This window comes from Prionailurus bengalensis, chromosome C2, assembly GCF_016509475.1.
Source record: "Prionailurus bengalensis isolate Pbe53 chromosome C2, Fcat_Pben_1.1_paternal_pri, whole genome shotgun sequence".
Classification (NCBI taxonomy): domain Eukaryota; kingdom Metazoa; phylum Chordata; class Mammalia; order Carnivora; family Felidae; genus Prionailurus; species Prionailurus bengalensis.
In genome coordinates, this window is record NC_057350.1 from 11,841,016 (window position 1) to 11,862,463 (window position 21,448).

Genomic DNA, 21,448 nt, shown 5'->3' on the forward strand with positions numbered 1-21,448 from the left:
CTTGGACTCTCCTCGCGCATGACCTCACGGATGCTGCGCTTGAAGTTGGCTAGCAGAAACGCAGCGGTGGGAGCCGGGCCCCAGCCGCCGTCGGGAACACAGCAGGACCAGTCAGGTTTAAGCGGCCGAGAACCCTAAGGCGTGGAGTCAGCCGACAGCTCCTGGGGGTCGTGGAGACCTGGTACCCTCGCCCCGCCCAGTGGCGCCTCTGCCCCGCCCCTCGAGCCCCGCCCCGCCCCCGACCGGCCACTTGCTGCGTGCCGATTGGTCGCTGCGGTGCGCACGGCGCCGCGCCCCGCCGGCGCCCCTAGCCTAGCGCCCGCCGTCTGCTCCCGGCTCCCGGGGACCGAGGTGGAGCCGCGGACGCCGGCCGGGTCCGGGCACAGCCGCCTCTTCCTGTGCGTGAGCGCTTGGGGTCGGCGTAGGGGTCAGCGAAGCCAGGTGAGTGCGGTCGGCCGGTCTCGCGACGCGCTGGGGGCTCGTGCCCCCCGTCCGCGCGTGAGGAGGCGCCCCCGGCCAACCCGGCCTGCGCGGTGCGGCGGCGCCCAGCCCGGCCTCTCCTGCGCCCGGCGCCGCCCGGTGGAACGGGCCGGAGGAACACCCGGGCAGCCTGCGGACCGGGGGGCCTCCGCCAACGTCTCCGGCCCAGCCCGCCTCCCCTCGGGCCGACCGCGGCGGTGACGCGCGGGGACCCGCACTCGACCGGGGAGGGCCGCACCGCCGCGTTACCTGGCCGTCGATTGCTTGTCGGGGAGGTCTGGAAGATTCCCATCTCGAGCCTCTCGGCTTCCCAGGGCGACGGGCAGGGGAGAGAGGCGGTGGACCGCTCGCTCCGGGAGTCTGGGGGCGACTCGGGTACTTTGTGGTCCCTCTCGCGTTCTCAGAACCATTGCTGAGAATATGGTCCGTGTTGTGTGGACTTTCCCGACTCTGACCTTAGGAGAGTCAGGTACAGCGGTGGGAAGAGGAAATGTTAGAGGCTCAGCGTTCTTTTGAGAATTAATCATAAAGTGTTGAACGACCTTTTAGATAAGTAGCAGCAGAGAATCGCCACTGTAGCAATGGTAGTTGGCTGGGGAAGACCATTTTGGTTTTTAACCAATTAATTGGGTTCCGAGTTAATCGCTGGAAAGTGCTTAATCTGTAATGTAAATATATGACCTTTTTAAAGCCAGAGCAGTGTTAAGATCGACTGTGCTCGTTCCCTTGCTGCTGTCAGTGCCTTGTGAGCTTGTGCGTGTGTGGGGGCGGGAGTCAAGCCTGCGATTGGAGTAAATGTGTAGTCACCATTATGCCTCTCAAAGACATTAATTTCTCTTCTCGGAGTGTCCCACCTCTTCCCTCAAACTCTTCATCTATCTGCACCGTAAATCCCCTTTCTTAACAATTCCCAAGGCTCTTACTCCCGGGCTGGTCACACTTTTCCTTTCCATCGTCTTTAGTCTCTTGTCTTCTCGTGTTTCAGATCGGCTTAGGTTTCAAACGTAAAACAAACGTTAAGCCTTCTTACCGGTACTAGTGTTGCAAGACTCTTCATTCTTAAAATAAAAATCGAAAGTTATCTTGAATGTTAATGCTGCAGGAAAAGCAGGTTTAATGAGAGCAGCAGGAGGATGTAGTTTTCCTCTTCCGGAGACACACCCTCCCCTCCCCACCCCACCCCCATCCTCTGTCCACTAGGATTACAGCAGCCTTGACTGGCTGGTCTTTTCTGAGTTCACTTCTGGAGTCCAGGGTAAAGAATCTGTCTGATTAGTTTATCCTTATTTGCTCCTTTTAAAGTGATAATGGTAATATAGGCTGTAGAAAAAAAATTTTTTTAATCTTGGCTCTTTTTAAAAATTTTATTTATTTTTAGAGAGAGAGTGCACATAGCACAAGTGGGGAAGGGGCAGAGAGAGAATCCGGAGCAGAGCCTGATGCAGGGCTCAAATTCACAAACCATGAGATCCTGACCTGAGCCGGTCAGGAGTCCAATGCTTAATTTATTGAGCCATCCAGGCACCGCCGGCCCTCATTTTTAAAATGCTGCATAGTATGCATTGTTCACATGTACTCTAATATATTTTATTGGTCCTGTACTGATGGACATTTTGGTTGTGTCTAGATTTTAGCCATTAAAAGCCTTGCTGCATGAAAATCCTTCTGCCATTGTAGGATAAGTTTCAGGTAGATAATTGAAACAGATGATTGTACTTCAGTATAATTTTAGTGCCCTTTTCACCAGGAATATTTTTTATAACTTAAAAAGATTTTATAACTTAAAGGCAGTAGCTAAATTTGTTTGATTTAAATGCATTTCTTAGAACCTGTGTGTCCTTTTATATTTAGAGACCCAGTCAAGAAAATTTTGAGGACCAGGTTAAATAATGGTGAATTTTTTAACTTTGTTTCCACTTAGTGGTGTTGACTTTAAGGTTATGTTCATTCATTTGATTGGCTTGGCAGGAATGAATAGAGAAGGCCTTCGGGAAGAGAAAATGTGAACAGACATATTTTATGTACATTCCATCCTATGGTAACCCCTTGAATACCCAATCATAACAATTTCTTGTTCTTTTTTAAAATAAGTTCCTTTTAGGGGCGCCTGGGTGGCTCCGTCGGTTGAGCGTCTGATTTGGCTCAGGTCATGATCTCGCGGCTTGTGAGTTTGAGCCCCGCATCGGGCTCTGTGCTGACAGCTGGGAGACTGGAGCCTGCTTCCGATTCTGTGTCTCCCCTCTCTCTGCCCCTCCCTCGCTCATGCTCTGTCTCTCTCTCTCTCAAAAACAAATAAACATTCCAAAAATAAATAAACATTCCAAAAAAAATTAAAAAAAAATAAATAAAATAAGTTCCTTTTGTTGCAAAATATATCCCAGGTGTACAAAAAGTATGTATACATATGTACGTATATATTTGTATATGTATGATATATGTGATTTATACGTATATATATCATGTGGTATATATGTACATATATTTTTAAAAGAGTATGAATGCTGTGATCATTGTATTTACCATCAGATTAAGACACAAAACGTTTGCCTCCTTCTTCCAGAGGTAGCCTCTGTTCTGATCTGTTAATCTTTCTCTTGCTTTTTAAAATAAACTTTACATACGGGGCGCCTTGGATGGCTTCAGTTGGTTGAGCATCTGACTTCGGCCTAGGTCATGATCTCGCCGTTCTCGAGTTCGAGCCCCATATCAGGCTCTGTGCTGACAGCTCACAGCCTGGAGCCTGTTTCAGATTCTGTGTCTCCCTCTCGGTCTCTGCCCTTCCCCCACTCACGTGCGCGCTCTCTCTCTCTCTCTCTCTCTTTCAAAAATTAAAACAAACATTAAAAATTTTTTAAAATAAGCTTTACATATATATACACACAAATATACACATAGACACAAATGCACACACACAGTGGACATATACACAGATACCCATACTAAACAATATTTTTGTTACAACAAAATTCTCATGCAAATAGTGAGCATGTTTCAAAGTTTTATTTAACTGTTATAGAGAGTGCCACAAAGAGCTGGTTTTGAGAGGATTTAAAGAATATATGTAGTCCACAGGGAAAGGAATGTCTGAACAAAATTGCCAAGTTAGATATAATTGGTTAATGTTCTACACAGCAACGAAATCATAATGCCTTTGGGATTACTCTTTCCTACAAGGCTCTAAAAATCATAACCCCTTATTAATTCTCCAGTTAAACCTTATAGGACTATAAACCGTGTCTTTATTAACAATGAATTTTTCATTAAGTAAACTGTGATAACGAAGTTCTTTTCCCCTGAGTGTAGATGAATTCCAAACAGACTTATTAGAAAATACTAGAGCTTTCTAAATTTGAGATTAAAATTTTGTTTTACAATTGTAAGTACAAACCTGAGTGTGTAAGGAAAGGACAATATTGTCATTATTATAGATGGGGTTTTCCAGGAAAAGATGAGCAGAAGAGAATGACTTCAGCTTCCCTGACCGTTTATAGGGGGACTTTCGGTGGAAGTTAATGAGTAGTGTCATGAGTGAGTCCTAGGAAATGGACCACACAGTAGGGCATCTGGAAGTCTCTAGTGTGGGCCTCATACAAGGCACACCTTGTTTTATTGTGCTTTGCAGATACTGTCTTTTTTTGTTGTTGTTTTGTTTTTTTTTAAACAAAGTGCCGGTTTGTGGCAACCCTTTGTGGAGCAAGTCTATCAGCACCATTTTTCCAACGGCATTTGTTCACTTCATGCCTCCGTGTCACATTTTGGTAATTCTTGCAATATTTCAAACTTTTTGTTACTATATATGTCATGGTGATCTGTGATTAGTGATTGCAGCTTGCTGAATGCTCAGATGATGGTTAGCATCGTTAGCAATGAAGTCTTTTCAAATTAAAGTATGCACCTTGTTTTCTAGACATAATGCCATCGCACACTTAGTAGGCTACGGTATAGTGTAAACGTAACTTTCATATGCACTTGGGAAACAATAATTCATTGGACTCATTTTATTGGGATATTCACTTCATTGCCACAGTCTGTACGGAATGTATAATATCTCCGGGGTCTGAAAGGAGAGCAGAAGCGCAGGCAGAGGGCATGGGCTGCTCTGTATTTTCTGCTGTTCAGCTCACTGTGGCTTGCCCAGAGTTAACAGCGTGGCTCAAAGCAGAACCTTTCTGCCCCGGGGCATGAATGGCCTCTGCTGGTGCAGCTACGCGGCTTTGAAGGCGAGCAGGAACTGTGTCACCGTACGGTCAAGATCAAACCAAGCCCAGCTGGGTACAGATAAGAATCTGGGCCAGGTTTCGGGGCGTTCAGTCCTCAGGTTAAACAGCTGGTGTGGCACCGGGGACATGTCTGTCTCAAGTTACACTACTTCAGTCTGACCCTCTTATCCTCCTTGTCTGGGGCACAGCTGGAACCTCTTTAGGTCTCCTGGGTTGGATCTTTCCTGTATCCTGGATTCTGTCTTTTAAAAGTTATTTTTGGGGCACCTGGGTGGCTCAGTAGGTTAAGCGTCTGACTTTTTTTTTTTTTAATCATCTGACTTCTTTAAAAAAAATTTTTTAACGTTTATTTATTTTTGAGAGACCGAGAGAGCATGAGCAGGGGAGTAGCAGAGAGAGAAGGAGACACAGAATCTGAAGCAGGCTCCAGGCTCTGAACCGTAAGCACAGAGCCCTATGTGGGGCTTGAACTCACAGACCACGAGATCATGACCCGAACTGAAGTCGGACGCTTAACCGACTGAGCCACCAGGTGCCCCATCATCTGACTTGATTTTGGCTCAGGTCATGATCTCATGGTTCATGAGATCGAGCCCTACATGGGGCTACGTGCTGACAGTGTGGAGCCTGCTTGGGATTCTCTCTCACCCTCTCGCTGCCCTTCCCCTGCTCTCTCTCTCTTTCAAAATAAATAAACGTTAAAAAAAATATTTTTATTATTGAAGTATAGTTGACATACAAGTTACATTAGTTTCAGGGGCACAACCTAGTGGTTTAACAATTCTGTACATAGTGCTCGCCACAATAAGTGTAGTTACCATCTGTCACCAGACAAACTTATAATCTTATCAACTCTATTCCTTATGCTATACTTTTCATCTCCTGACTTGCTTTATAACTGGAAGTTTGTGTCCTTTTTCTTTTATTGATTTACTCTCTCTAATGGCGCTCAAACTCCAGTAGCTTCTTGACAAGAAGAGTTACATTTTTTGGAGACCTTGCCTGTCTGAATATGTTTTGATTCTATCCTCATACTTGACTGATACTTTGTCAGGTAATAGAATTTCAGTTGAAAATAATTTTCTTTTAGAATTTTGAAGTTCCCTCTGCTTCCAGTATTGCTGTTGAGAATTCCAAGCATTATGATTCATGATAATTAGTATTTGACCTGCTTTTTTTTTCTGTCTCCAAACTTACAGAAACTCCATATTGACCACATTGTTTTGAAATTTAAAGTGATGTATCTTTAAAAAAATTTTTTTTAATGTTTATTTTTGAGAGAGAGTCAGAGCATGAGTGGTGGAGGAGCAGAGAGAGAGGTAGACACAGAATATGAAGCCTGTGGGGCTTGAACTCATAAACCGCGAGATCGTGACCTAAGCCAGATTGGACACTCAACCGACTGAGCCACCCAGGCACTCCTAAAATGATGTATATTAGTATGGGTCTATTTGCATCCATCAAGTTGAGTATTTGATGGACCCTTTAAATCTGGATATACAGTAACTTCTGGGGAAATTCTCATGAAATATTTTGTTATTTTCTCCCTTCTATTTGCTTTGTAGTCTTTCTTCTGAAATACCCGTTATGTGGATGTGAACATTGTAAAGGTCTTCTAATTTTCTTATCTGTTTTCCATCAGCTACTTATTACTCTCTGCCCAGTTTATGTACCAGAAACCATAGCCTCGGGAGGTTTAAAGCTCAACAGTGCTGGCACATAGCAACTAATCCTTAGATTTTCTTAACACTGATTTCCCAACCTTTCTATTTGGATAAAAAAAAAATGTTTTCCAGGGGCGCCTGGGTGGCTCAGTCAGTTGAGCGGCTGACTTTGGCTCAGGTCATGCCCTCATGGTTTGTGAGTTCGAGCCTCGCATAGGGCTAGGGCTGTCAGCACAGAGCTCACTTTGGATTTTCTGTGCCCTTCCCCCCACTGCCCCATCCCCGCTTGTGCTCTTTCTCTCTCTCAAAAATAAATTAAAAAATATTAAATTTTTTTTCCATGATCATGTTTTTTATTTCCAAAGGCTATTTTTTAGTCTCTGAGTGTCTCTCATGATAGCATCCTATTCTTATTTGATAGATGCAATATGTTCTCTCATCTCTGAGGTTATGATGATCTTGTTTTAACTTTTCTTCCTCCGCATAGTTCTGCAGCTTCCCATTTGGAAGGAAGAGATCTGGCTGCCAGTCTCCTGAGCCAGAGCAGAGGAACAGTAGTCCCTCCTGTCCAGTGTTTGGTACTTCCGTCCTGCCGGTCATCCCCAGATCCAGAACACAAGCAATGGGGCGGAAACACCTTAGCTTCTGCCAGGATATGGAGGAAGCATTTGGCACCATCAAGAAAGAAAGGACAGGCTCTGGGGACCTAACCTTCTAACTGCTTCCCCCGTGTCTTTCCTGGGTTGCTTCTCAGCTTTCCCCACCGCTGGCTTGGGAACCCTGCTCTCTGGGGCGTGCTGTCGGTTACCATTGCCCGGCAGCTTGCCAGATTTGAGGATTTCATTGCTGTTGCTTCTTTTCTATTCCTTTCTCCTTATCATTAGGAGTTTATGACTTTTTAAAAACTCCCTTTGTTGTAGTTTTAGTGGAGCTCAGGAGTGAGCAAAATGGAGATGCGTGTGTGCAGGCGGCTGTCTCCGCCAGAAGGAGGAACAGTTTCTCAGGACCCAAGAGTCCTAGCGGTATTGCCAGGAACAGTGTTTGTTACAAAGTAATCGAACGTATGTGAACCCTCTTTTTGGTAAGGAGTTGTTGAAGGTATGTATGAAGTAATCACAGTTGCTGTGATTAATTCTTACTTTCTAGGGATGTGCTGTCGTCACCCCAGTTTACATACCAGAAAACCACAGCGTAGGGAGGTTTATAAGGAGGTTTAAAGCTCAAACAGCACTGGTACATAGCAACTATTCCCTAAAGAGTAGAATGGATACATAACCTGGCCAAGTAGGCACAGCTGGGAAGAGGCTGGACATGGGATTGGGCCCAAGCCAGAGTTCACTCCAAAGCCTGTACTTTTTTTTTTTTTTTTAAATAACTAGTTAATTAATTTGAAGTAAGCCCTATACCCATTGTGGGGCTTGGACTCACAACCCCAAGATCAAGAGTTGCATGCTCTACCGACTGAATCACCCTGAGGTCCTCAAAGCCTGTACAGTTTGCTGCTTCTGTATGGTTAATGCTGGAAGATAGTAATTCCTTTGAACCTTTTTTTTTTTTTTTTAATGTTTATTTATTTTTGAAGGAGAGAGAGACACAGTGTGTGTGTGGGGCGGGCGGGGGCCGAGAGAGAGGGAGACACAGAATCCCAAGCAGGCTCCAGGCTCTGAGCTGTCAGCACAGAACCCAATTAGGGGCTCAGACTCACAAACCACAAGATCATGACCTGAGCCGAAGTTGGACGCTTAACCAACTGAGCCACTCAGGCGCCCCGTGTGTGTGTGTGTAATATTATAGATATATATTAAACTCATATATCTATTATAGATATATATATTTGTATATCATATGTAGTATATATGATCATAGATTATATATTGTATATCTAATATAATACACATCTGTGTTAGACATGTGAAATATTTGAATATATTTGTGTCTATAAATAAATCTAAACATTAATATATATATGATTTAGGGGCTTGCCTAACAATAGGTATTCAACAAGTATTGGCTTTCTTCTCCCTTCCTTTTCTTTGTGGCTGGAGGTACAGTGTCAAGATGGCAGGAGATGAGAAAGCTGTGTTAGGGAGAAGTTGCAAGTACCCTGTACCTTTTGGAATTTATCTCACCAGCTATTAGAATGAATGGCATGATCCAATCTGGGTTTTAGAAACTTCTGGCAGAATATGCACTTGGGGAGGAAGGAGGAGGATTTTAAGAAATAACATGTTTGACAATATTGTCACAGCAGAACTGATTTCCCTCACCCAAATGATGTTTTTTATGACCATCAGTTTAGATAAACCTAGGTATAAAGTTGCCTCTGTTTCTTTTTGTGACGGGACAATGAGACATGTATGCACTTCACATTCTGAAAGCTCTAATAGAGTCAGTCTTTCAACAAGTGTTTGCCTAGTGTATTTCAGGCACTGTGCTAGGCCCTGGGAATGCTACAGTGAGCCAAAGTAGACTTAGACTGTCCTTCATGGAGCTGGCTCTCTACAGGGGGAGGTAAATATTAATCAAATAATGAGGTTAATAGTGCAGGACTAGGGGGATTATTAGATCTGGTTGCGGAGTTAGGAAGTCATGAAAATCAGTATCATATGAACTGGTCTGTCTTTTCACTCTTACCCCTTACAGTCTGTTCTCCCACAACAGCCTAAGGGATCCTTTCTAAATCTAAGCCACTCTGCTCAGCACTCTAATGGCTGTCTATTTCGGTCAGTAGGAACCAGAGTTCTCACAGTGGCCTATGAGGCTTTGTAATCATCCTTCCTTGCCTCTCTGCTACCTCTCTGATCTTGTTTTCTCCTCCTCTCCCCTCTCACTCACTCTGCCTCAGCCACACTGGCCCTGCGGTGCTACTTGAATACCCAGACGCTGTCTTAGGGCCTTTGCCCCTGCTGCTGTTCTCACTGATAGACATCCACAGGGCTGACTCTCTCCCTTCGTCTTTGCTCAGCTGGTGCCTTCTCAGTGGAGTCTGCCTTGACCACCAGTTTGACATTTCTGCCGGCCCCATGATCGCCTGCACTCCCGATGCTCCTTACTCTGCTCGTCTATTCCCCCCACGGCAATTACTGCTTTCTAGCATCGTATATAATTTACTTTAAAAATTATGTTTAGGGGCACCTGGGTGGCAAAGTCGGTTGAGCGTCTGACCTGATTTTGGCTCATGTCATGATCTCACGATCTGTGAGATTGAGTCCCGTGTGGGGTTTTGCGTTGACAGCATAGAGCGTGCTTGGGATTCTCTCTCTCTCTCTCTCTCTCTCTCTCTCTCTCTCTCTCTCTGTCTTTTCCCCTCCCCTCCCCTGCTCACACTGTTTCGCACTCTCAAAATAAATAAATACACTTAAAAAAATGATGTTTATTGTTTTCCACTCACATACTAGGCTCCACATAGCTAGTGCTTTTTGTTTGTTCTTTGATGTATATTAACTGTCCGGTTCCTGGTATGTAGCAGGCACTGTAAATAAACATTGAATGAGGAAGTGAAAGCTGATATTTGAGTGAAAAAGTGCTAACTAAGCTGACGTCTGTGGTATGAGTAGGAGTTAACTAGGTGAGCTGGGAACGGAGAGGTATCAGACAGAGGGTGTGTGGGTTTTCGGTGGGGTGATTTAGCAAGTATGGGATACCAAAAGAGAAGCCAGGATGCCTGGAAAGAGTCAGGAGAAGTGTGAGAGGAAGCTGGGGCCAGTAAGGCCTGGGCTGTACTATAGAGTTTTGTCTTTATCTTACAATACACTGGAGGGAAATTAAAGGTCTTCAGCAGGAGGGAAATACGAGAGTTGTGCCTTTTTAAAAACAGTCCTTGCAGCTGCAGTATGGAGGACGTATTGATGGGGGCAGGAGTGGATGTGGCTAGGTGAGTTGGGAGGCCGCCGTAGTGGAACAGGTGAGGGGGGGAGTACTTGGGTCATGCGGTGCTGGAGGCGGACTGAAGTAAGGAGGCTTAGTCGGGTGGCGGATTGGATGTCAGAGGGAAGAAAGAAGCAGCAGGGATGACCCCTGGGTTTCTGGCTTGTAAAACCGGATGGATGGTCCATTCATTCGTTGCAGGGAATCCTGGAAGGGGATCAGGTTTGGAGGGGGAGATGATGAATTTGGGTCCTGACCTGTTGATTTTGAGGTGATTTTGAGACAGCCAGGAGATGTCATGCGGGTAGTTGGATATTTCAGGCTGTGAATCAACGGCATTGAGAAGTACTGGAGGGGAGGATTCACCAAATAACCCACATTTTGAATAATTAAAAGTTAACAGGAGTGCCTGGGTCGCTCGGTCGGTGGGGCGTCCGACTTCGGCTCAGGTCATGATCTCATGGTCCGTGAGTTCGAGCCCCGCATTGGGCTCTGTGCTGACTGCTCAGAGCCTGGAGCCTGTTTCAGATTTTGTGTCTCCCTCTCTCTCTGCCCCTCCCCTGCTCACGCTCTGTCTCTCTCTGTCTCAAAAATAAACGTTAAAAAAAATTAAAAAAAAAAAAAGTTAACAAGGATATTACTGGGGGAGATTATTATATAGTTATGAAATTAAAGTCTCTTTAGAAGTCAATGCTCCCCATCCTTTACTTTGATTTTAGATTTAAGTCTTTCACCAAAATTGGTGGTGCTGGCTAAATTTTATTCTTGTTACATGTGATTTACAAGTCAGAAGGCAAAGAAGCCTTCCCTGATGTAAAGTATGTAAAATGTCTTTTCCAGAAGTGCTTAGATCTCTGAATAATTCATGCTCTTGGATTTTAAGGCCTATAAAATATTCACACTGTGAGTGCCTAGAAACCAGGTTTAGAGCAACCCAAGAAGAAAAGCTGTTCTTTGGACTCCTTTGGCAAGGTTGGAATCAGGAGCAATCACCATCATCATTGCAGACCTCATTGGACCGCTTTCTTCTGTTTCCAGATGATCACATGCTCCTCTAAATTGCGTCCATTTCTCTCCTATCTTGTTCTTGGTTTCTTCACTACAGGCAGCGGAACAATAACTTTCTCTTTATGAAATCTGAAATGACAGAAATACTGTGAAAGTCTCTGATGATGCGCAGCAGTTCAGCATGATGGTCTTGTAAGCAGACTTGGGGGCCAGTTCTAAACTTCAGTGGAGACCCTGGCCTGCCTCCTGGCTAGCTGCGTGACCTCGGGCAAGTTAACCAATTCTGTAAACCTTTTCACCAGTGTGAGGTAATAATCGCAACTGCCTTAGAGCGTTTGTGAGGATTGAAGAGAATAGTCCATGAATAGGGTTCTTCTGAGCCTGGAATGGAGTGGTCTGTAAAGAGCATTGCACCCATACACATCCTGTAACTAACAGCTAGTAGTCCTGATCGGGGTGGGGAAGACACACACTTCATGTTTGTTTCATTCGACTCAGCTTCTTTTGCTCTGGCTGTGTAGACTTAATTAGCACCTTGAATGACATGTGTATTTTGTTAATCTCCTGATTTTTTGGCAATAGATTTTTTAATGATACAAATTATAATTTAACAAAATGTTAATTGATTTCTCTGCTGGTTTGTAAATCCCCTGATGATGAGGGCTAAGTTTCATTCATCTTTATTTTCCCCACCGTGCCTTGCTTGTAGGAGGTGTTCTGTAAATATTCAGTACATGCTCTGGAGGAGTTTTGTGCCGATTAAATACCATTGTATCCGTAGGTCTGCTGTAGTGCGTGCACACAGTAGTTCAGGGAAAAAAGGACATGAGTCAGAGATGAACGTTGAATCAATCCTCAGTCCTCCTCCACATCTTCTCCCTGAGATACCTTAACTGCCCCATGACTTCAGTTGCCACTTCATTACTGTGAGCCTCTAATCTGTACATCTGTCTTAAACCACTCTTTCAGTTTCTGTATATCTGTCTATGTGATCTCCACCTGAATGTCCTTTAGTCCTATCAAATACATTATGCTCAGATTCCTCTCTCCCTTTCTCCCTTTCGTGTTTTGGCTAATGGTGTCTCACCATCCGTCGGGCCCCCAGCCACAATCTTAGCTTCTCCTTGCCTATTGATGATGCCACTTTAGTAGTCCTCAAATAAAAACCCTTTCTTTAGCCTGCACCAGTATGGCTTCGGTATGCATCCTTCTCTCCCTGTCTAGAGTGAGGGCCACCTTCTTTTCACATTTCTCTTCAGTCTCTCTCGTCCACACTGTTGCTGCCAGCATTATCTTTCTAAATCACAGAGATGATCTTGTCATTTCCCTGTTTACAAGCTCATAATTTTGCACATCTTATTCCTTCTTTTTCATCTGCCAAACTTTTATTCATGCTTCACAACCCAGTTAAGTTTGCTCTTTATCTGTCGAACTTTCCTCAGCTCTTCCTGGCAAGTACTGTCCTGTAATACTTTGTTTCATATTTCTCTTATAGCACTTCTGCATTATAGCTCATAGTGTATGTCTATTACAGGACCTATTGTAATGCAGTTATTTGTTCTGACACTGTTCCTAACTAGACTGTTTTCTGTATCGATTGCCTTAATCATTTTTATACATTCAGTACCTAATGCTAGCGGAGAAATGGAAGAACAAATAGGTGGTAGTGTAAAAATTTGGTTAGTGGAAAAATTTCTGAATTAGATGTTATTTGGGACATTGATGCGTATGGAAATTTCTCAGACCATGTCTGTATGTTGAAGTGTCTAGTTGTTTTCTCCTCTTCCTTTTGCAAGTGTCCTTGGGTTTCCTAAGCTGAGTTTTTGGAAATGAAATTTTGACAGTTGAATCACTTAAAATGCCCTCTGACAAGGACTTGTATTTCCTTTTATAAAGAGTTACCACTCTTAGTATTAGGAATAATTGCTGTCTAATGTATTGCAAGACTTATGGGTCAGACCGGTAATCCATTAGTTCAGTTCACTAATCTTGTTGTTGTTGGGGTTTTTTTGTTTTAGTTTTATTTATTTATTTTTGAGAGAGAGAGGGAGAGTGAGTGTGAGCAGGGAAGGGGCAGAGAAAGAGGGAGAGCGAATTCCACACGGGCTTTGTGCTAGCCTGACACTGGGGCTTGAACTCACAGAGTGAGATGCTTAACAAACTGAGCCACTCAAGCGCCCCAGATCTTTTCTTTTTGTTTACTTGGTACTGGGGTCAGTTTTGTGGGAGAACATACCAATAATTTCCTTGACCTCAAAAGTCTTAAGTGTATTAAAAACAGTTACAGACATAATACATTGTATAAGAGGTTTCTCAACAGGCAAGAAGAATCAGCACTTCATTGTGTTAATTATAATAACTTTTTAATGTTTTATTTATTTCTGAGAAAGAGAGACAGAGTACGAGCGGGGGAAGGGCAGAGAGAGAGGCAGACACAGAATCCGAAGCAGGCTCCAGGCTCTGAGCTGTCAGCACAGCTCGAACCCGCAAACCACGAGATCATGACATGAGTCAAAGTTGGATGCCTAACCAACTGAGCCACCCAGGCACCGCTAATTATAATAACTTGTTAATGTTTATTTATTTTTGAGAGAGAGAGACTCTCTTCCCATTTGAGAGTGTTCATTCTTAATACACTAGTCCTTTCCCCTCACTTTCCTACACGTTTCCCAGAGTGACTGGGCTCTTGGTGTCTCAGCTCCTTTTCTCCTCAAAGTCCTTCTTTTGGTTTCCTGTTACGACTCAGTGAAACCCAAATCCAGGGAGACCGTTAACTTGCAGTGTGATCTGGCCCTTACCTGTCACTCGTCAAACTTATTCCAAGCCACCTTGCTCCACTAACTTTACTGTGTCCTGATTCTCTTTGGTACCAGCTAATTCTTCCTTGCTGGCCCCACAGAGACGTAGGGACTTTTGTACAATAATGTTCCCTCTCCCTGCTCTATCCCTTTTGTTTCTCCTTAATCTAAGTAACTTTACTCAGCTTTTAAATTTTCATATGTTCTAAGATCTTAGCAAGGATTACCTCTTCATAGAGACTTTCCCTGATGACCCTTTCCAAAATAAGTCTCCCCTTTATTCTCTATTAGGATTCTGCGCATTTCCTCCATAGTAATTATTTGTATTACTTTGTTCGATGTTCCTCTTGTCCTGACCCTCCAATTTAAGCCCCAGTTGGGAGGAGATCATGACAGTTCAGAAACCATTGTATGCAAATAGCTATATATTTTCTGCTTATAGAACTATTTATAATTAGATTAATATATGGGAAATGAATTTGATAGTAGGGAATAAGACTTGTTTTCATTTCAGACATTGTCTTAAATTCATGATGACCTTCCCTATTAACCAGTTAACGTTTAATGTTTGATAACAATTCGTTACCATATTTGCATTAATAGCGATAAAATGCAAGACTTCAGTGTAGCTAAAGTGTATCTGAATGATAAACTTCTGAAAACATTTTGTGGGTAAAATTTACATACTGTAAAATACACACATCTTAAAGTGTACACTTCAGTGACTTTTGATAAGTGTATGTACCTGTATAACCACTATCCCAATTACGATCTAGTACATTTCTGGGGCACCTAGGTGGCTCAGTCGGTTAAGGGTCCGGCTTCGGCTCAGGTCATGATCTCGCGAGTCGTGAGTTTGAGCCCCACATCAGGCTCTGTGCTGACAGCTCAGAGCCTGGAGCCTGCTTTGGAGTCTGTCTCCCTCTCTTTCTGCCCCATCCCAGCTCGTACTCTGTCTCTCAAAAATGAATAAACGTTAAAAAAAAAAAAAAAGATATGGAACATTTCTATCACTCCCTTGCAGTCAGTCCTTACCCCCTATAGGCAAGCACTGTTCTGATTTCTTGGACTAGTGATTAATTTTGCCTCTTCTTAAGCTACATTTAAATGGAATCATACAGTATACACTATTTTATGTCTGCTGACTTTCACTTAAATCGTGTCTTTGAGGGTTTGTTTGTTTGTTTTTTCTGTTGGTTGTATGTTCATTCTTTTTCATTGCGGAACAGTATTCCTTTGTATGGATTGCTCATAACTTGTTTATCCATCCTTTTGTTGATGAACATTTAGGCTGTTTCAGTTTGGGGCTATTGTGAATAAAACTGTTAAAAACCTCCTTCTATAAGTCTTTCTTATGTGTGGATAATGTGTTTTTACTTCCCTTGGCCAATACTTGGGAATGGAATTGCTGGGTTATAGGGAGGTTTTTTTTTTTTTTTTTAAATGTTTTTGTTTTTTGTTTTTTTGGTTTTGTTTTTTTTTTTAATTTTTAAGACAGAGAGAGACAGAGCATGAGCGGTGAGGGGCAGAGAGAGAGGGAGACACAGAATTCGAAGCAGGCTCCAGGCTCTGAGCTGTCAACACAGAGCCTGATGCAGAGCTCGAACTCACAAACTGTGAGATCATGACCTGAGCTGAAGTCGGAGGCTTAACCAACTGAGCCACCCGGGTGCCCCTAGGGAGGTTTATTTTTAACTTGATAAGAAACCTTCACCAGAAATGTATGGGATCTCCAGTTGCTCTACAACCTTACCAACATTTAGTATTGCCAGTCGTTTAAATTTTAGCTATTCTGGTGGATGTGAAATGTTATTTCATTAATTTGCATTAATTCATTAATTTTAAGTCTTTTTTCCCATTTCAAGTTTATTCAAGTCTTTTGCGTACTTTTCATTGCCTATATTTTATCTTTTTATTTCTGGTGTTTCATTCCTTTTGTATTACAGATACAAGTTCCTTGCCAGATATTTGTTTTGCAAATATTGCTTCCCAGCTTGTGTTTCCAGTGTTTGGACCTCCTATATTACTTGTACTTATTTTTCAGAATAACTGGATCTATTACTTTAATTTTAGAGGTATTTCACCTGAATCCATATTTAAGCATATTATTTGAAAATATAACCAACATACTGTTTAGATACAAGTTCATCTTTATGAAATGCTGTATAGACAATGTTATAATTTTTGCTTCACATAGTTATCTTTTAGGTCAAAGAAGAAAAGATAGTCTTTTGTATTTACCTACATATAGATCATTTCTGGTATTCTTCATTGCTCCCTGTAGATCTGAGATTCATCTGATGTCATTTCCCTTCAGCCTGAAGAATTTCCTTTAGCATTATTTTTAGCGCAGATCTGGTGATGAATTATGTTTTTGTTTACCTGAAAATATTTTTATTTTATCCTCATTTTTACTTTATTGAAATATACATATGATAACATTCTGCTAGTTTAAGTGTACAATTCAGTTATTTTTAGTATATTTACAGAGTTGTGTAGTCATCACCATAGTTTTATTTCCTTAAGTTTTTATTTAAGTTCCAGTTAGTTGACATACAGTGTAATGTTAATTTCAAGTGTATAATTTAGTGATTCAAGACTTCCATACAACACCCAGTTCTCATCACAGGTGCCCTCCTTAATCCCCATCACCCATTTCCCCCATCCCCCTAGCAGCCTCCCCTTTGGTAACTACCAGTTTATTCTCTGTAGTTAAGAGTCTGTTTCTTGGTCTGCCTCTCTCTTCCCTTCCCCTACCATCTTCTGACCACAGTCTAATTTTAGAACCTTGTGCCCATTAGCAATGACTCCCTATTCCACTCCCCCCACTGTCACTAGGCAACCACAAATTTACTTCCTGTCTATAAATTTGCTTCATCTGGACATTTCATAGGCATGGAATTATACAATATGTGGTCTTATGTCTTTTACTTAGCATAATGTTTTTGAGGTTCCTTCATGTTGTAGCACTTATCAGTGCTTCGTTCCTTCTTATTGCTGAATTTGTATCCAGTGTATGATAATGCCACATTTTATGTGTGTATCCATCAGCTGATGCATGTTGGTTTGCTACTTCTTGGCTATTTTTTTTTCAAGTTTATTTATTTTGAGAGAGAGAGAGAGAGAGCACATGAGTAGGGATGGAGCAGAGAAAGAAGGAGAGAGACTCTTAAGCAAGCTCACTGAGCATGGAGCCCAACACAGGGCTTGATCTCACAACAGTGAGGTCATCACCTGAGCTGAAATAAAGAAACCGACTGAGTCACCCACGCACCCCCAAGTATTCTTTTTATTTCTGATTTTCAGCAGTTTGATCGTGATGTTTTCCATGTTTAAACTCCTTGGAGTTTGGTGAGATTTCTGAATTTATAAGTTAATATTTTTCACCAAATTTGGGAAGTTCTCAGCCATTATTTCTTCAAATATTCTTGTCTTCCTCATTCTATCTTTTTCTGGGACCCCATTAAACATATATATTGGGTCCACTACTAGTGTTCCTCAGTTCGTTGAGGCTCTGTTCATTGTTTTCCCCTCAGTTTAGAAAAAAAAAATCCATGTTCTTTAGGTTGGATAATTTCTTTCGATCTTTCTTCAAGTTTACCACCTTTTTTTTTCTGTCTCTAATCTATTAAGCCCATTTAGTGAATTTAAATTTTCAACTATTAAAATGTTCGGTTCTAGAATTTACATTAAAAAGTATCTCTTTCTCCACTGAAATCTCCATCAGTTTAGTTAATTTACACCATGCTCCTTTAAGTCTTTGAATGTGTTTATATCGGCAGCTTTAAAGTCTTTGTCTGATGGGGTGCCTGGGTGGCCCAGTCGCTTAAGCATCCGACTCTTGTTTTCAGCTCAGGTCCTGATCTCACAGTTGTGAGACTGAGCCCCACCTGGGGCTCCGCGCTAAGCATGGAGCCTAATTAAGATGCTTTTCCTTCTCGCTCCACCCTTCCCCTCCTCTCAAAATAAAGTAAAACATTAAAAAAAAAAAAAAAAGTCCTTGTCTGCTAATTTCAATACTTGAGTCATTTTGGGGTCTATTTCTATTCATTGCTTTTTTTTTTTCCTTCTTGAAAACAGATCACATTTTTCCTGGCTTGTGTGACTGTCTAGTAATTTTTTTTTTAAACTACATATTGGACATTGTGAATGATACATTATAGACTCTCTCAATTCAGTTATCTTCATCTGGAGTGTCACTTTTTGTTCTGTTGGGCAGTTAAAATACTGGCTGATCACCCTGAAATTGCAGACACTTGGTTTTACACTTAGAGAGTAATCCCAAAGTGTTTACTAATCTCTAATTTGGTGGAACTCAAACTCTAAAATACCATGCAGCGGGGGAGCATGGAAACTCTCTGTTTAGTTCTTTTTTTTTTTTTTTAATTTTTTTTTAACGTTTTATTTATTTTTCAGACAGGGAGAGACAGAGCATGAACAAGGGAGGGTCAGAGAGAGGGCGACACAGAATCTGAAACAGGCTCCAGGCTCTGAGCTGTCAGCACAGAGCCCGACGCGGGGCTTGAACTCACGGACCTCGAGATCATGACCTGAGCCGAAGTCGGCCGCTTAACCGACTGAGCCACCCGGGCGCCCCTCTGTTTAGTTCTTTTAGCCTTACAGCTATTTTTTTCTGCTGAGTTTCTTGGAGTTTCCTTCATGCATGTGCTGTTTGGGGATTAGCCAGGTATTTAAAGAAAGTTTATATTAAAGTGTTTGGGGCTTCTTCCTGTGACTCGCCCCTTTCTAAGATTTCCTCTTTCAGTTCCCAGCTGCTCTAATAATCCTAAACTCCATCCTCTGATACCTCAAGCCAAAAAGACTGTGGCATTTTTTGCTCAGGTTTTAGCCATGACGTACCACAGAGATCACTGGGGTGGGAGTGGGGGGACTAGGGGTTCTTCAGGGGGAAAAGCTGCATGAAAGTGGGTCTTACCGTGTTTTCTTTCCTGGGTTAAATTGCCTCCAGTTTCTGCCCGCTTTTCAGCACTCTTCAGTACTTTCAAATAGTTGTGGGTTTTTTCCCCTTTTTGGAATTTAAGGTGTTCCTGGATCACCTCATCTAAACGTACTCTTCTTGAAAATTCTCACAACATGTTGTATGTACCCTTATAGTTCTTTATGCACATGATTTGTCTCCTTCCAGTTATCGATTGCTGCATTCTTGACAACTCCAAAACTTAGTAGTTTAAAGTAGCCATTTTATTCTGCTTATGGTTTCTGTGGGTCAGGAATTGGCAAAGGGCAGAGCCAGGATGGTGTGTCTGCACCGTATACCTGGGGCTTCGTAAAGCGTAAAGTCTGGGAGTAATGCAGTAGCCAGAACATGAGTCACCCAGAAGTGCCTGCTCACACACCTGGCAGTCGATGCCAGCTGGTGTCTGGGAGCTGTGGGCCTGAATCCCTATACACGCTCTCCTCACAGCATCGTGACCTTGGACACTTTACATGGCAACTCAGAACTCTGGTGTTAGTGTTCTAGAAAATGAGCTACAAACTGCACTTGCTGCCTTTTATTATCTACTCCTAGAAGCTGTATGGCAGAAGCGACCCAGTATCACTTCCTCTACTCTGTTGGTCCACCCGTTTTTATTGGTGGCCCAAACTCAAGGGGAGGGACATAGATTCACTTCTCAGTGAAGTGGAAGCGTCAGAGAACTTGGCAGACGTGTTTCAAAACCATCGGACTCATTTCGTAAATAGTAGGCTCCCCCTTGTGTCCCAACACAGTCCTCCGTATATGACCATAGGTATTCATTGAAGTATTTAATTTTTTTTTTTGTAACCGTAGGTTTGGACAGAAAGCAAATTTGTGTTCAAAGCTTTAAGAAAGGAAAAGATATTTCACTACCTAAAAACATTTTCTTCGATTGATTTTTTTTTTTTTGTCTTTTTATTTGTAGAATACAGAGTTTAATGAAAAATCTATGCTTACGGGGTGAACATGGCAGGCTTCCTAGATAACTTCCGTTGGCCAGAATGTGAATGTATTGACTGGAGTGAGAGAAGAAATGCCGTGGCTTCTGTGGTGGCGGGTGTACTGGTAAGTGAAAAAGCGTGGTTGGTGACATTTCTGCTTCATTTTTTGCCCTGAAAATTAATGTCGCTTCCTTTGGGCCCTGAATACCCTTTCAGAACTATTTATTTCACTATTATTTTGTATCAATAATTAATTCGAGTTCTAGATATTACTGAACAAAACATGGTAGGCCCTGGGTTCATTTGATTTTATAAATTTGTTAAACTTGGTACCTTTTCTTCAAGTGATAATACAATTATTGTAGGCAGTAGCATTTTTAAGTTAATGATACAAGATGTATACGTCCTTTAAGCTCTTCAGGCTCGGAGAATTTGATAACCAAATAGTGTCGTGACTCACTGAGGTTCAGGATGTGTAGACAGCAGTAAGGACCTGGGGCCTAGCCAGAAGCCCTGCAGTGCTCTAGGGAGGGGGCACCAGCTCCTTGTCCCCAGCTGCAGCACCGACGGAGAGTGAGAGGAAGAAATTTGTGGAAGAAACTCTTGCCCAATTTTCTTCCAACAGTTTTTCTTTCTCAACTTAAAAAAAAAATTTTTTTAAGGTTTATTTATTTTTGAGAGAGAGAGACAGGGGGAGGGTGAACACGAGCAGGGGAAGGGCAGAGAGAGAGGGGGACACAGAATCCAAAGCCCAAAGCAGGCTCCAGGCCCCGAGCTGTCAGCACAGAGCCCGACGCGGGGCTCGAACCCACGAACCATGAGATCGTGACCTGAGCCGAAGTCGGATGCTTAACCGACTGAGCCACCCAGGTGCCCCTCAACTTTTTATTATAAAAAACATTGAGGGGCGCCTGGGTGGCGCAGTCGGTTAAGCGTCCGACTTCAGCCAGGTCACGATCTCGCGGTCCGTGAGTTCGAGCCCCGCGTCGGGCTCTGGGCTGATGGCTTGGAGCCTGGAGCCTGTTTCGGATTCTGTGTCTCCCTCTCTCTCTGCCCCTCCCCCGTTCAGGCTCTGTCTCTCTCTGTCCCAAAAATAAATAAACGTTGAAAAAAAAAAAAAAATTAAAAAAAAAAATAATAAAAAAATAAAAAAAAAACATTGAGCATGTACGGTAAACAAGAATAGGGAGAATAGTAAAAGAGCCCTGCTCAACCCACGTACTTAACCATCCAGCTTCAAAGACTATCCCCACTGGTCTTGCTTCAGCATTCCATCAATCACGCCCTGCCCTCGCCGAATTTCTGAAGCAAATTTCAGTATTGACTACATTTTTAAAAATTTATCTCTTCCAGTATACGGTTCTACACCTGAAGTCCAATAGAAAAAAAAATAATAACCCAGAGCAGGAAGTAAAGATAACTGTGATGCTTCTAAGTCTTTTCTTGCACTTTATGGTCGTGTTCCCTGCAAGTAATTTGTCTGTGGAATTCT

The 21,448-nt window shown here is 42.6% G+C and overlaps 1 protein-coding gene across 4 annotated transcripts in view; it reads left to right on the top strand.

Annotated features, from left to right (window-relative positions):
* The first annotated feature begins 329 nt into the window (after window positions 1-329).
* TMEM50B (transmembrane protein 50B) overlaps window positions 330-21,448 on the top strand; it is a 34,200-nt gene continuing 13,081 nt past the window's right edge. For 2 of the 4 annotated variants that reach the window (XM_043593700.1, XM_043593703.1), the window contains exons 1-2: window positions 330-441; window positions 19,941-20,080. In XM_043593700.1, the coding sequence (XP_043449635.1) occupies window positions 19,982-20,080 (99 nt within the window). In that variant the 5' untranslated portion in view covers window positions 330-441; window positions 19,941-19,981. Of the gene's footprint in view, window positions 442-665; window positions 950-11,336; window positions 11,508-19,940; window positions 20,081-21,448 lie in introns of those variants that run through there. The other 2 variants (XM_043593701.1, XM_043593702.1) reach the window with 2 other exon arrangements.